This window comes from Folsomia candida, unplaced genomic scaffold, assembly GCF_002217175.1.
Source record: "Folsomia candida strain VU population unplaced genomic scaffold, ASM221717v1 Fcan01_Sc050, whole genome shotgun sequence".
Classification (NCBI taxonomy): domain Eukaryota; kingdom Metazoa; phylum Arthropoda; class Collembola; order Entomobryomorpha; family Isotomidae; genus Folsomia; species Folsomia candida.
Genome location: NW_019091242.1, coordinates 138,719 through 151,867, shown reverse-complemented (window position 1 = coordinate 151,867; position 13,149 = coordinate 138,719). Strand labels below are relative to the sequence as shown.

General features: G+C 38.5%; 1 protein-coding gene and 1 pseudogene across 1 annotated transcript; both read left to right on the top strand.

Annotated features, from left to right (window-relative positions):
• The first annotated feature begins 1,518 nt into the window (after positions 1-1,518).
• Positions 1,519-7,307, top strand: LOC110862213 (polyamine deacetylase HDAC10). Its single transcript, XM_022111395.2, has 8 exons — positions 1,519-1,995; positions 3,733-3,899; positions 3,968-4,278; positions 4,347-4,512; positions 5,116-5,368; positions 5,435-5,631; positions 5,700-6,194; positions 6,390-7,307. Exons 2-8 carry the CDS (start codon positions 3,742-3,744, stop codon positions 6,805-6,807), a joined length of 1,998 nt encoding a protein of 665 aa, XP_021967087.1. The 5' UTR covers positions 1,519-1,995; positions 3,733-3,741; the 3' UTR covers positions 6,808-7,307.
• Positions 7,308-9,024: 1,717 nt separating this feature from the next.
• On the top strand, positions 9,025-12,884 carry LOC110862195 (annotated as a pseudogene).
• Positions 12,885-13,149: the final 265 nt, after the last annotated feature.

The window sequence follows — 13,149 nt, the reverse complement described above, 5'->3', positions numbered from 1 at the left end:
CATCGGTGACAGATTCTTTGGTGATTCTGTAATTTTTCTGTGCAATTTTTGAGTGTTTTTCAGCCCTCAAAATTTCATCCGTACCGTGTTTACTAATATTTTTCTTCTTATGCATGAAAGCTGCAGAACTGAAGTTTAATTTTTGTCAACGCTGACTTAAAAACTTAGCTCTGAGCTACCTATGCTCGGTGAAAAATTAATGGATTAATAGATTTGTTTCATTTTTCGCAAAACTGAAGTGGCTAATCCCCTAGTGCTTTATAACACAGGAGATTATAATTCAAATTTACGACAATCTGTCAGTTTCATACCTGTGCAAGTGAATTTCACTTTACTCAACTTCACTCATTTTCACCTCTAGTCAGATTGCCCTTCACTCAGCTTCACTCTCCTTCACTCCCTCATCGTGAATAAAGCATCATTTTACCAAAATTGTGTGACGCTGATGTATTTATTAATTTTAGGTCAGACATAGGCGATGAAATGGAACTACTTGGAACCTATTATGCGAAAAGCAATCGATCACAGTTTAAAGTACTCAAGTTTAAAGTTTATTTAGTTTATTAACATTTACTTTAAATCAGTTGCCTACTTCCAGAATCCAATTACAAACTAATGTATTTATTCATTTTAGGTCAGGAGGTGACGACGAAATGGAATCTGAGAAACTACTTGAAACCTATTATGCAAAAAACAATCAATCACAGTTTAAAGTACATGAAAATAATTCAACGAAAACGACTCATCCATTATCATGCACTCATTCATTATATCACTCATCCATTATCTTATTTAATAAATAAACCGTTGCAAACGAAATGTAGCAAAGGGGTAAAAACAAACGAAATTGTGTTTGTGGCACTCCCACAACGTCCTTCAGCACTTTCCCGTCTTTATCTCACATGGCCCCACGTCTCATTTTGTCCCGTTTTTACACACCACCTGTGTAAAAAGTTCTTCGTACGTACGCGATCAGACCTTTCAATATACACCCAACACAACAAAAATCATTTTTCGACATTCATCATCGCCCACACGGTCAGAGGGTCATCGAATGTCAAAATGATTGCGATTTCTTAAATTCCGACCAAAAACTACGTGTAATACGGCCGAAACAAAAAATTCGACACTATTGACTGCTGGCGTCATCATCGTGACGCCGTGACCTTATCACCTATAACACCCATCATCCGTACTTCAAAAATTAGAAACAAGTTAGCGAAAATCGCATGTCCAAATTCTAATCCGTTCAAAATTTATCGTGGATACAGACAGATGGACGGACAAACAGACAGACATTTCCATAAAGGAATTTTCACTGCTTAATAATATTTACACGGAATGGCATATCACCACTTCGTGCATGAATTAATCAATCTGAATGATGACGGATAATTAAAATTTGAGTAATCAATTATTGATAAATGTTATACTGCAAAGTTCGAAATGCTTTGACGTATGGCGAGTTCCATAATTCAGTGAATTCTAGCCATCGACGTGACGGGGGTAGTCAGCGGCTGCTCTCATGAGTTAGAAGCCTGGCGGACACGCCACTCTTTACGGAATCTCTTCTTTGTGTCAGCTGTTGTTGAACGGATCATTCCTGTATTTCTGAATCAGCAAGGTTAAACGTCATCCGCTGCGATGCTAGTTTATTCTGGTCTGGTTATTCCGCGAAATCAATTACTTTATCACTTTACTCTCCTGACATAAATTCGTGAACATGTGAATTAAATTCATTTGAATAGACAGAGGAATTTATATGATTAAAGTTGAAGCGGATGCGGGGTATATAAGTAAACTCTCTCAGTCACAACCAAATCAATTCAACTCATAGATTTCCCAACCATTGGTCATAACTAATTTTCATAAACCAGTTACTTTTATAATAAATTTACTTCATACTTGCGTCGTTTCCACACTTCATCACTTCATCAATTAAACCTTGTTAGAGTGGGACAAACGTCTCTCCCCTTCACCAACGCCGAACGTTAGGTAAATCTGAACACTAGTTTTATTTCTGTTTGCTAAAATTACGAGCGGCTTTGAGTGCTATAATTTTCTCGCCCGGGTAGAATTTATGTTTAGATCGGGACCTTAATAAAGGTACATACACTCTCAATAATTTAGAAGCAAAATTATTACCATTTTTACTACCCTGACAAGGTAACAATCTCTGTCTCCGGTTAGGTAATAAATTTGTCACCAAAATTGTCAACATTGCAAGTGACAAACAGTGTATCCTATCCAGAGATAATTTATTTCCTCGTGGAAATAATTTCGTCTCAAAAACATTTCCTGTAGGTGACAATTTGTCTCCTTAAAGCCCAGCGCAAACTTTAGTCACTAAAGTTTAGTGGCAGTTAAGTTTTCTCTCGAAAACGTTTCTCCCTCGCACCTGGCAGAATAACGAAAATTGTTCGAGTTTCGCATCTTACCAGAGGAAAAAATTAGTAATTAGAGGTTCAACTTATGGATTACTCTACATTTCAGGTAAATAATTTAAATTCATACTTCATGTGATGCTTATGCTGTAATTTTATTGTTTTTTGTTCTAGACATATTTACACTTAAACAAATTTTTTGTAGATCAGGATGCGCAAATTTCGTTCAAAGATATGGCGCAGATTGAGATGACATTATCCAATTAAATGAAATAACATTCCATCTCCAACGTTGAGTGTTCCACGTAACTTTTCGTGGAAGACGTTTTTATGATAAAATAAAACTCCATTTGAAGTAGTGGTAAGTTTAATTTCTCTTTAAGTGTGTTTTTAAACTTTATACAGGTGACACTTCATTTCTTTTGGCCGCAATTAGACCAAATTCATTCCCAGCGTCAAATTCAAAGAGCTGGTCGAAATGTCAAATTATGAACAGGTGGACCCTCATTTCATTTTTATTTCTGTTAATTAGCCATTTATTTAGTTTGAGTACTGCAGGATAATATTTTAAGTTCTATTTGATTTACAGATAGCAGGCAAATCTTCACCAGAATAATAAACTCGAGTCAGCTAGAATCAATTTTCGCTAACATTATAAGTAATGCAAGTATGTACATGTATAAATATATGTAAGCATGACAATTTAATTTTTATATTTATGTATGCTTATGTATGTAGTATGTAGAGACATGTGAAGAAATTTAATCTCTAACCAAATCGTATTTAAATAAATAAATACATATTTAAGAAATTATATTTGCTTCCCCCGGGTTCTAATCTATTACCGCAAGGAGATAAATATATGCCCAAGACGGTGATAACTTGTTACCTATATTATCACCAAATGTAGGTAAATTATTTCCACTCAGAGACACAGCTTACCTCCGTTGAATACATTCTGTAATCGACAGTAACAAATTGTATCCCGGTAGGTGACAATAATATTTACCTCCGCTCGGAAGACAAAACACACCTGTCAACGGACGGAGGTAAATTATTACCCTACGGTAGACTCACATAGTACCTACATGAGGAGACGATTTTGGTGGCAATTTTGCTGAGAGTGTAGGTGCTAAATTACAATTGATCTTTACGAGATGCATTCACTGCCGTTTAAATTGCTAGAAGTGAATATCAAGAGAAGTGAATATCAAGAGGCTTCAAGAAGGTTGCGTAATTTTCTCCAGTTTATAGACAAGTCCGATAGAATTTGCGGTCACTTTTCGCGCTTGTATATTTCATTGCTGAGTCCGATAGACCTTCTTAAATTATTCATGTTTATTGACAGAAGCGATTGATGATGGATAAGATGGGATGCAACTCCAAGCAGGAAAAAATGCAGTCAGTAATGACATCCACAGGCTTTATCTGGGACAGCCAGATGTTAGAGCACAAATGCCTCTGGGATACGGAGCATCCTGAGCGCCCCGAGCGGATAACTTCTGTCATTGCAAGGTATTCATTATGTTAACAAATGGTACTCATTTTCACATTAATACGTCAAGACCGGTTTCGGTTTGCAGATGTCAAGAACTAGGCCTCCTTAATCGCTGTAAAATCTTAGCACCTCGCAAAGCAACCGAAGCAGAAATTGCGGCAGTGCATTCGCCCGCGCAATTTGGGACGCTTGACAAAATCTGCTCTAGCAATAATAATAACATGGGCAAGTTTGAGCAACTGGAATTGGAAGCAGCCGCCTCAAAGTATGACTCAGTCTACTTCCATCCTTCCACTTGCGACTCCGCCCTGCTGGCCTCAGGCTCTGCTATCGAATTGACCCAAAATATTCTGGATGACAAAATTCGGAATGGGATGGCTATCATTCGACCACCTGGTAATTAATTGAAAATTTGGAATTAAAACAGTATTGTGAATAATAATGACGAGTATAAATATTTGTAGGTCATCATGCAATGGAGTCAACATTCAGTGGCTACTGCTTTTTCAATAATGTCGCTATAGCTGCACGTCAAGCCTTGGCCAGTGGAAGAGCTAAGCGCATACTGATTGTTGACTGGGACGTGCATCACGGACAAGGCACACAACAATTGTTTTACGACGACCCAAGGTCCCTTAATTTAATCATGCCACAGCTACATAAACTAAATTCACGCAGTAGTTATAAAATGAGGAATCGAAAAAACTACAAAGAATCGAAAAATTGGGGTCCTACCACACCATATGTGAGAATAGAAAGGATGTTTTTTGTTAGGTAGCTCTTGTCAACATAAACAAGGGCAAAAATATCATATGCCTCAAACAGTTCTTAGCTTTGAAATGAGATTTGCAAAATGGGACGGTTAGGTGTATTGCGAGCACTCTTTGTACTTACCAGCAACAACTTAGAGTGTCCGGCTGACAAAATCTAGGAATTATTGAATATATGACAGTAAATCAGTTATCTTTTGAAAATAACTTCTCTCCAAATTACCCAAACCTGTAGTTTATTCCTGAAGGGATAATCGAAAGTTTGTCTTCTGGGGAAAATTTCTCTTGCATGGGAATGTCCCGATATAAAAATAAGTTTCCATTTTGAAGAACTTTATGCTTATTGAGACCAAATCTAGAACACTAAGAATTTGCCGAACTTATAAGAAAGCATTATGTTAAATGCTTAGGATTGTATTTTTCTAACATCTATGATTTTTTGTTGTTGATGTATGCATTTTAGGGTCTTCTACATTTCGACACACCGTTACGAGAATGGACTGTTTTGGCCCAATTTAAAAGAATCCAATTACAACTGGATCGGGGATGGGGAGGGAATTGGCTTCAACTGCAACATACCACTGAATAAAATTGGAATGGGAAACACTGAGTTCTTGACCACGTGGCATCAAATCCTTTTGCCTTTGGCATTCCAATTTAATCCTGATTTGGTACTGATCTCTGCTGGATTCGACTCAGCTTTGAACGATCCAAAAGTGATTTAACTTTACTTAACAAAATTTAATATATAACAATTTAAAAAAGTTTCTCAACTAATGAAGGGCGAGATGCAGTTGACACCTCAATGTTACCCACACCTGTTGTCACCCTTAATGGGTTTGGCTAATGGAAGAGTTGCCGTTATTTTGGAGGGTGGATACTGCTTGAATGCCCTTGCCGAAGGAGCGGCCTTAACTCTAAGGACTCTGCTTGGGGACCCTTGCCCCTTGTTGGAGCCAATTGCAGATCCAATGCCAGAGTTTGTGCTTTGATTGATTAAAAAACAAATCCTGGATGCTATCTAATTAAGGAATGAATAAACTATAGATTGGTTGAGACACTTCTGAACTGCATGACGGTGCTACAAAGCCACTGGACCTTAGGGTTAGGACTCAAAGAATCGAAGCAAGGTGCGGACTTATGCGTCCACGTTCCAACGTTAAGGTATGACTACGTTCCTGTCCAGCTCGATAAATATCCCACACGGGATGGGAATCCTGTGACATCTTTCGAAGAGTGTTCCCCTCATGATGACCGATTGAACCAGCTGATTCTAACCACTAATCTAGCAGTGCCGAGTTCCAAATTGGGCATCGCATTTTCCGTTGCTGCTAATTACGATTCCAGCTCAAAATTCAAACAAAGCCTGTCTATTACTGGAGAAATTCAAATTGGTCTTGAACCAGAATTGAAATTCAGCCGACCTTTTGGGTTAATGGCAGCAATCGTTGGAGGACAATGCACATCCGGGATAGCAATCATGTCAAAAGTAGAAACTATTGAAGTGTGTAAATATGCGATGGACGTGCTAAAATTGGCGAGGTATAGATTTTGCATTGCTTTAGTTGCACAAAATAACATTCACTCAATAATACTTTCGGTGCTTTCACTCAAAGAAATGAATATCACTTCAAAATTGCGTTTTGTTTCCTGAATTATGGCTTTCTTGTGCTTATGATGACAAAAGGTTCCTATGCTAATCTACATTAACAATTATTTTCATTGCTTTTTCTGTAGGATACTATTCATAGACTGGAATGGGGAAAGCGATATTGCAAAAGGTACGCTGCTGAAGAACCCTAGAGTCCTGTATGTTTCCATGCGAGAGACGTCCTGTCAACTGACTTCGGGAATCAACTTCCGGTGGGTGGAAAATAATAATGATGACGTAAGTGACGCCAACTATTTGGCCGCTCTCGCAAGTGTCATTCTTCCCATCGCCTACGAATGGTGTCCTGACTTGATACTTGTTGCTGGCCCCGAAGAGGGTAGAGAGGGCGGATACGGTTTTTGTGCATTGCCTACATCTCCTGCGGGCTTTAGCAAATGGCAGAGTATTTTTGGCTTTGAATTCACTGAACAGTGTTTACTACCAACCCTGTGTCGAGCTGTTTTTGGGAAGGCCACCACCGAGTTTTTTCAACAACAATGCTAAACCAGCTGGACGGATTAGAGTACACCACGCAATATCTCAGGCGGTGGAAGTGTTGTCAGATAAGTGGTCAACTCTAGCCCCGTTTCGTAAACGTGTAGCCCACCATAGTAGCATTCCCGTTGGAAGATATTAAAAGCAGATTGGTTAACATATTTGATAAAAATTACTCAGTCACTGCATTCCATTAAAATAAATTATTAATATGTTATAAGTCAACGAGTCAAATACACTCGTTTAATTGCTCTTTATTGTTTCTTAATTATTGGCATAGACAGTTTAGCCGTTACACAGAAATTGACTTCAGTTAGGAACTAAAATCATCAAGTTTTATTTATGTTTACTCTAAATTTAATTACTGGCACTTCAAGTTATCTACCATCTAGTCATATTTCAAGTTATCTACTGTTATCTGAGAAAAATTCACATCTGGAAATGCTTAATAGGCAGCAAAAATTTATGCTTTTTATAAGAGCAAAAAATCATTTGCTAATTTAATTGGATAAATGTTGAGTAAAATTTTGCCAAATAAATTGTAGCAAAACTTATTAATAAATTATAGTAGAGTGAGACGGAAATATTTAGATTTTTGGGCGAAAATGCAATATATAATAAAATGATAGTTAGGCAATTAATTAAATTAATACTCGCCTAATTAAATCTCAATTACTAATCTGTGTAATATATGAACGATCTTGTAAGGATTGCTATTCCATGCAGAATTGTTGGCAATTTTGAGCCAAATTTCCCCAGAGAAAAGTAGATAAGTAAGACCTAGAAGACTCAACTCCATAAGGTTGCAAAAGCCACGTTGAGAGCCTAATTGACCAATAGGAATGGAGCATGAGGTTTTCTGTCCTTCTCCCAACTTTTCCTCTTAACCTATCATTTTTTTAGCTTATTAAATAATCACAAATATAAACTCGTTTCGATTTTAGCGTACAAACTGTACAATTTATTGCATTTTTGGCAGAAATCGAACTCCGAAAATTAAAAAAGAGATGTACAAAATAATATTTAATTACACGAATTTTATGATTGGCTGGCGATGAGTGGGAGTGGTCGAAAACCTCGTCCCCCTTTCCCATTGGTCAGTTTGGCTTGGTTCTATATGTGGCTCATGCGGTCTTATAACTCTACATCTTCTATATGAATGTATGTTCAATGGGGCTCCTCGAAGCGAGGTAGTCCAGCTACCTCACCTTTTTAAATAAACCCTCCAAACGAGTGTAAATAAGTAACGTCAGAGTGATTCAAGTTTCCTTTAACGTTTCTCCGTATATGACCTCGTCCTAACCGTCATGAGGTCAAAAATATTAACGTCCTTGAAATCGCAGTCAAATTTCTTTTAAAATGACACCCCATATGACAATTATGAATCCTTTGACCTCGTCCTCAAGGTCATCAGGTCAAAATTATTAACGTCTTCGTAGCGGTGGAATTTCGTTTAAAATGACACCCCATGTGAAAATCATGTGTTTTCTGACCTCTGACCTCGTCGTCAAGGTCATCAGGTCAAAAATATTGATGTTGAATTCGTGGCGAAATTTCCTAGGGTTGGTTCCATCCAATCCGATAATATCCGATCCGTCGGATCGGATCGGATATTTTTATCCGACCATTTGCTACAACATGGTCGGATAATATCCGATCCGATCCGACGGATCGGATTGGGTCGGATCGGATACATGTTATAGTAAGTGGTCGGATAATCTCGGATAATCGGATCGGATCGGATGACCAACCCTAAAATTTCCTTTAAAATGATATCCCATATGAAAATTAACGTGAATTTAATTTTGGACCACACCCTCTGGCACTGTGGGGGGTTGTCCGATTGACTTTTCCAACTCGACCGAGAACTAAAAATTAGAAACACAATGGCGAAAACGGGGTTTGATTATGTTGACTTGTTCTGAAGATATCCTGCTTACAGACGGACGGACGGACAAAACGACCACAATAAGTAGCTGAGGCTACTAATTAAAAATTTTAATTGTTGCGAGTGACGGCCATACCCAGCAACACCGGCGTTGCCGTTAGTGATTGAAGAATCCTGATGATAAAATGTTAAAATTCCTAAAATTGAATCAACTCCATGAGTTTTGAGATAAATGCAACTTTTGTTTATTGCAATGTAAAGCTAATTTTTGGTCATACAAACAAGTCGATTAAAAAAAAATATCCAATTTGTTTGCAATTTTTCATACATTTCCTCAAATGAATTCGCTAATTTTATCCAATCTTCAAGCCCTCGTCCAGCAAGCGGCCGATTCGACACGACCAGAAATCCAACATCGAGCGGTGACCGTGGTGCGCAAGTTACTCTCCTCGGATCGTAATCCACCCATTGATCCACTAATTAATTGTGGCATCCTTCCAATTTTGGTCAACTGTCTGGGCGGCACGAACTAGTAAGAGGCTTAACTGCTTAATATTGAATTCGCACAGTCATACACACATACCTGTTCAAAAAACCTTTTTTTCATTCAAAGTTCAGTCATCTCGATTTCAGACTGAAGATTTTCACTCATTTTCTTTCAAATTCATTTCATTTTACGTCATCGGTCTTCATTTCCTCGCCCCATGTATTAAGCATATGGTGAAAAATGAAATGAGTGAGAAATCCTTTCATTCACAGTCATTCATCTGAAATGACTAAATTTTTCAGTCATTTTCATTCAAATCGCGAGAAATTCTTTTTCATTCACTACCACTCACCATCATAATCACTCCAATGAATGAAAGTGAACAGGTATGGTTAATTTATCATTTTTATTTTTAGTTCCACCCTCCAATGCGAAGCAGCCTGGGCGCTCACGAATATCGCTGGTGGGACATCCCAGCAAACCCAGGCGGTCGTCGGGTGCGGCGCCGTGCCCCATTTCGTCGCCCTCTTGGCGTCCCCATTTCAAAACGTGCGTGAACAAGCGGTCTGGGCGTTGGGCAATATAATCGGGGAAGGCCCACAGTTATGCGACTACGTCATTTCCCTGGGTGTGGTGGCCCCCCTTCTCGCCTTCATCAAGCCCGAGACTCCCATCACTTTTCTCCGCAACGTGACCTGGGTCATTGCCAACCTCTGCAGGTAGGGTGACCATACATCCCGGTTTTCAAAGTCTGTCCCGAAAATGTCCCGGTTTTGATAAAGTGTCCCGGTTTTCAAAATCTGTCCCGAAAATGTCCCGGTTTTGATAAAGTGTCCCGGTTTTCAAAATCTGTCCCGAAAATGTTCCGGTTTTCAAAATCTGTCCTGAAAATGTCCCGGTTTTGATAAAGTGTCCCGGTTTTTAAAATCGTAGGAAAAATTAAGTTATCTCACTTTATCGCCAAAATATTGATGAAGGAGTAGATTTTAGCACATAAATACCAGTGACCTGACCAGTACCTGCATGAAATATATTCTTAATTCCCTTTTCTGGCTATTTCTAAAAAATCGGTGATATCTTAACCGCCAAGCACTAGATATTATAGAAAATTGTTTCGCCAAGCACTACATATTATGGAAAAAAATTTTGGCCAAAAAATGTCCCGGTTTTAATCTAATCAGGATAAATATGGTCCCCTATCCGCAGAAATAAAGATCCCACCCCGGGATGGCAAGGTTTGGCCGAAATCGTACCCAAGCTCAACTTCCTCGTCCACCACGCGGACACGAACATTCTCGTCGACACGGTTTGGGCCCTCAGTTACCTCACGGCTGGAGGGAACGACCAAATCCAGATGGTCATCGATTCTGGCGTCCTGCCCAAACTCGTCTCCCTCTTGTCCCATCGTGAAGTCAAGGTAGGGCTTTCTAATTAATTAGTCAATCTAATCAATTATCTAATTAGAAAGCATGTTTAAACTAATTATTAATTACTAATTAAACTTAACTAGTACTACCGAAGCTAATCTTAATTTCTAATTAATTATAAAATCACTAAAAATCACCAATTAATTGGTCAATGTTCTAATTAGTTAGCTAATTAATTGGCTTATTTAGCAACCCGAGCTTAATTACTAATTAATTAGATAAAATATTTTCCATCTATACTAATTAGTTAGAAATGTGACTAATTAAAAAGCTCTGAATTAAGGTGCAGGCGGCGGCCTTACGGGCGGTAGAAACATCGTCACCGGGACGGGCGAGCAGATCCAGGCCGTCCTCAATTGTGACGCACTCGGACATTTCGACACGTTGCTGAACCATCACGAGGACAAGATTTACAAGGAAGCCCTTTGGGTTTTGAGCAAAGTGACGGCGGGAAATTACATGCAAGCCGTCATCGACGCGGGGTTGATCACGACCATTATTGAGCACTTTGAATTTGTGGGTAGAAAAATTATTAACGTGCACGCAGGGTATGCTACCCCGGGTTTTTGGGGTTTTGTGGGTTTTAGTGGGTTTTTGGGTAGCAAATCTGAGCAATACCCACGGGTAGTTGGGGTTTTCAAATTTAATAAAGTATTATAACCGGGCATTACTAACATTTCTAAAGCTAATTAGTTATAAAAATTAAATTAAAGGCTTTGTTGAGAAATTACTGAAGAAGCAGAGTTTTTTCAAAACCTAATACATGAGACATAGACTCAGTCTACCCCTAAAAATCCCGACTACCCCCAAAACCCAGGTAAAACCCTTGGGTATGGGTTTTCAATACCAAAATTCCGGGGTTTTCCTTACCCTACGTTCACTTGTATGTAGCTTAAGGGTCCATTGTATGCACGTTTTGAGTTTGAATAGTTGCATCTCAACTTTCCCTTCGTCCATGCTTCAAATGGCGATTTTGAAACGTGTTCATCGCATTTTTTTACAATATGAAGATTTTAATGCACCTAAAAATCGGTAATTTTTAGGTTTACAAAGTTACAAAGGAGGAATATTATTTTTTTTCTTCAACGAGAAGATAAGTATAAAATAGTTGAAAAATAATCAGTAAAAATTAAATATTTCCTCCTTGAAGAAAAAAATCAAAATTCTTCCCTGCTAACTTTGTAAACCTAAAAATTGCCGATTTTTAGGTGCATTAAAATCTTCATATTGTAAAAAAATGAAGGGCGATGAACAGGTTTCAAAATCGCCATTTGAATACATGGAGGAAGGGAAAGTTGAGACACAACAATTCAAACTTAAAACGCGCATACAATGGACCCTTAAGCTAAAGAAATGTGATGAATAAAATTATTGAACTGAATTTTTTTGACTTGATTTTTTAGGGTGCATACCAAACTCAGACGGAAGCCGCGTGGGCCGTGTTGTCTAAGATGATGATAAGTGGGAATAAGGAACAAGTCTCGTATCTAATTTCGTGCGGTGTTATTCAACCAGTTTGTAACTTGCTGTCGTCCTATAAAGATTCACAGGTGGGTGCATACCTGTTCAAAAAAACTTTTTTCATTCAAACTTTAGTCGATTTCTGACAGAAGATTTTCATTCAGACTCAGTCATTTTCTTTCAAATTCATTTCATTTCACTTCATCCGACTTCATTTCTTACTTCACCCCATGTATTAATAGGGTGAAAAATCCCTTCATTCATAGTCATTCATCTGAAATGACGGAATCTTTCACTCATTTTCATTCAAATCTCAGGAAATTCATTCTCATTCACTATCATAATCAGTCAAATGAATGAAAGTGAACAGGCATGCTTGAAAAATCGGTCATTAATGAACTAATTATGAATTAATCAGGTCATCCAAGTCGTCCTGGAGGGGATTCACAACATGTTAAAGATGATTGGTGACGATCCAAGCGAAGAGGTTGAGTATGTCTGCGGCGAAATCAAAGTGTTCGGTGGACTCGATAAGATCGAGAGTTTTCAGAATCACGAAAATCTCGACATTCGCAAAATTGCGGGTGACATCATGAAAATCTATTATTCGGAAGATGTACGTATTTCAGATTAATTTCAAAATTTTATTTTGGGTAAAAATTTACTTATTTTACACGGGAAATTTTTATCTACAGATCGACCAAGATCCCAACCTCGTTCCGGGAGCGATGGTCGAAGGAACGCCTCCCAACTAGTGATCTCAACGGTTCTCGGTTCTCATAGAACCGAACCGGAACCGATGGCTCGGTTCGGTTCCGGTTTATACGGAGAACCGAACCGAACCGAAACTTTTATTACCGGTTCGGTTCCGGTTCCAAGTCTTAGAGAACCGAACCGAACCGGCCGGTTCGGTTCGGTTCTGACTACATACATAAATACATTAGCGAAGTTGATCATATTTCCGAAAAAGTTTTACGAATTTCCCGAAATACACCTAGTTTCCAAAATGAAATTTTGACGTGGCCGTACCTCCAAAGTTCCCAAAATGAAATTTTGACATGGCCACACCCCCCAAGTTACCCAAAACG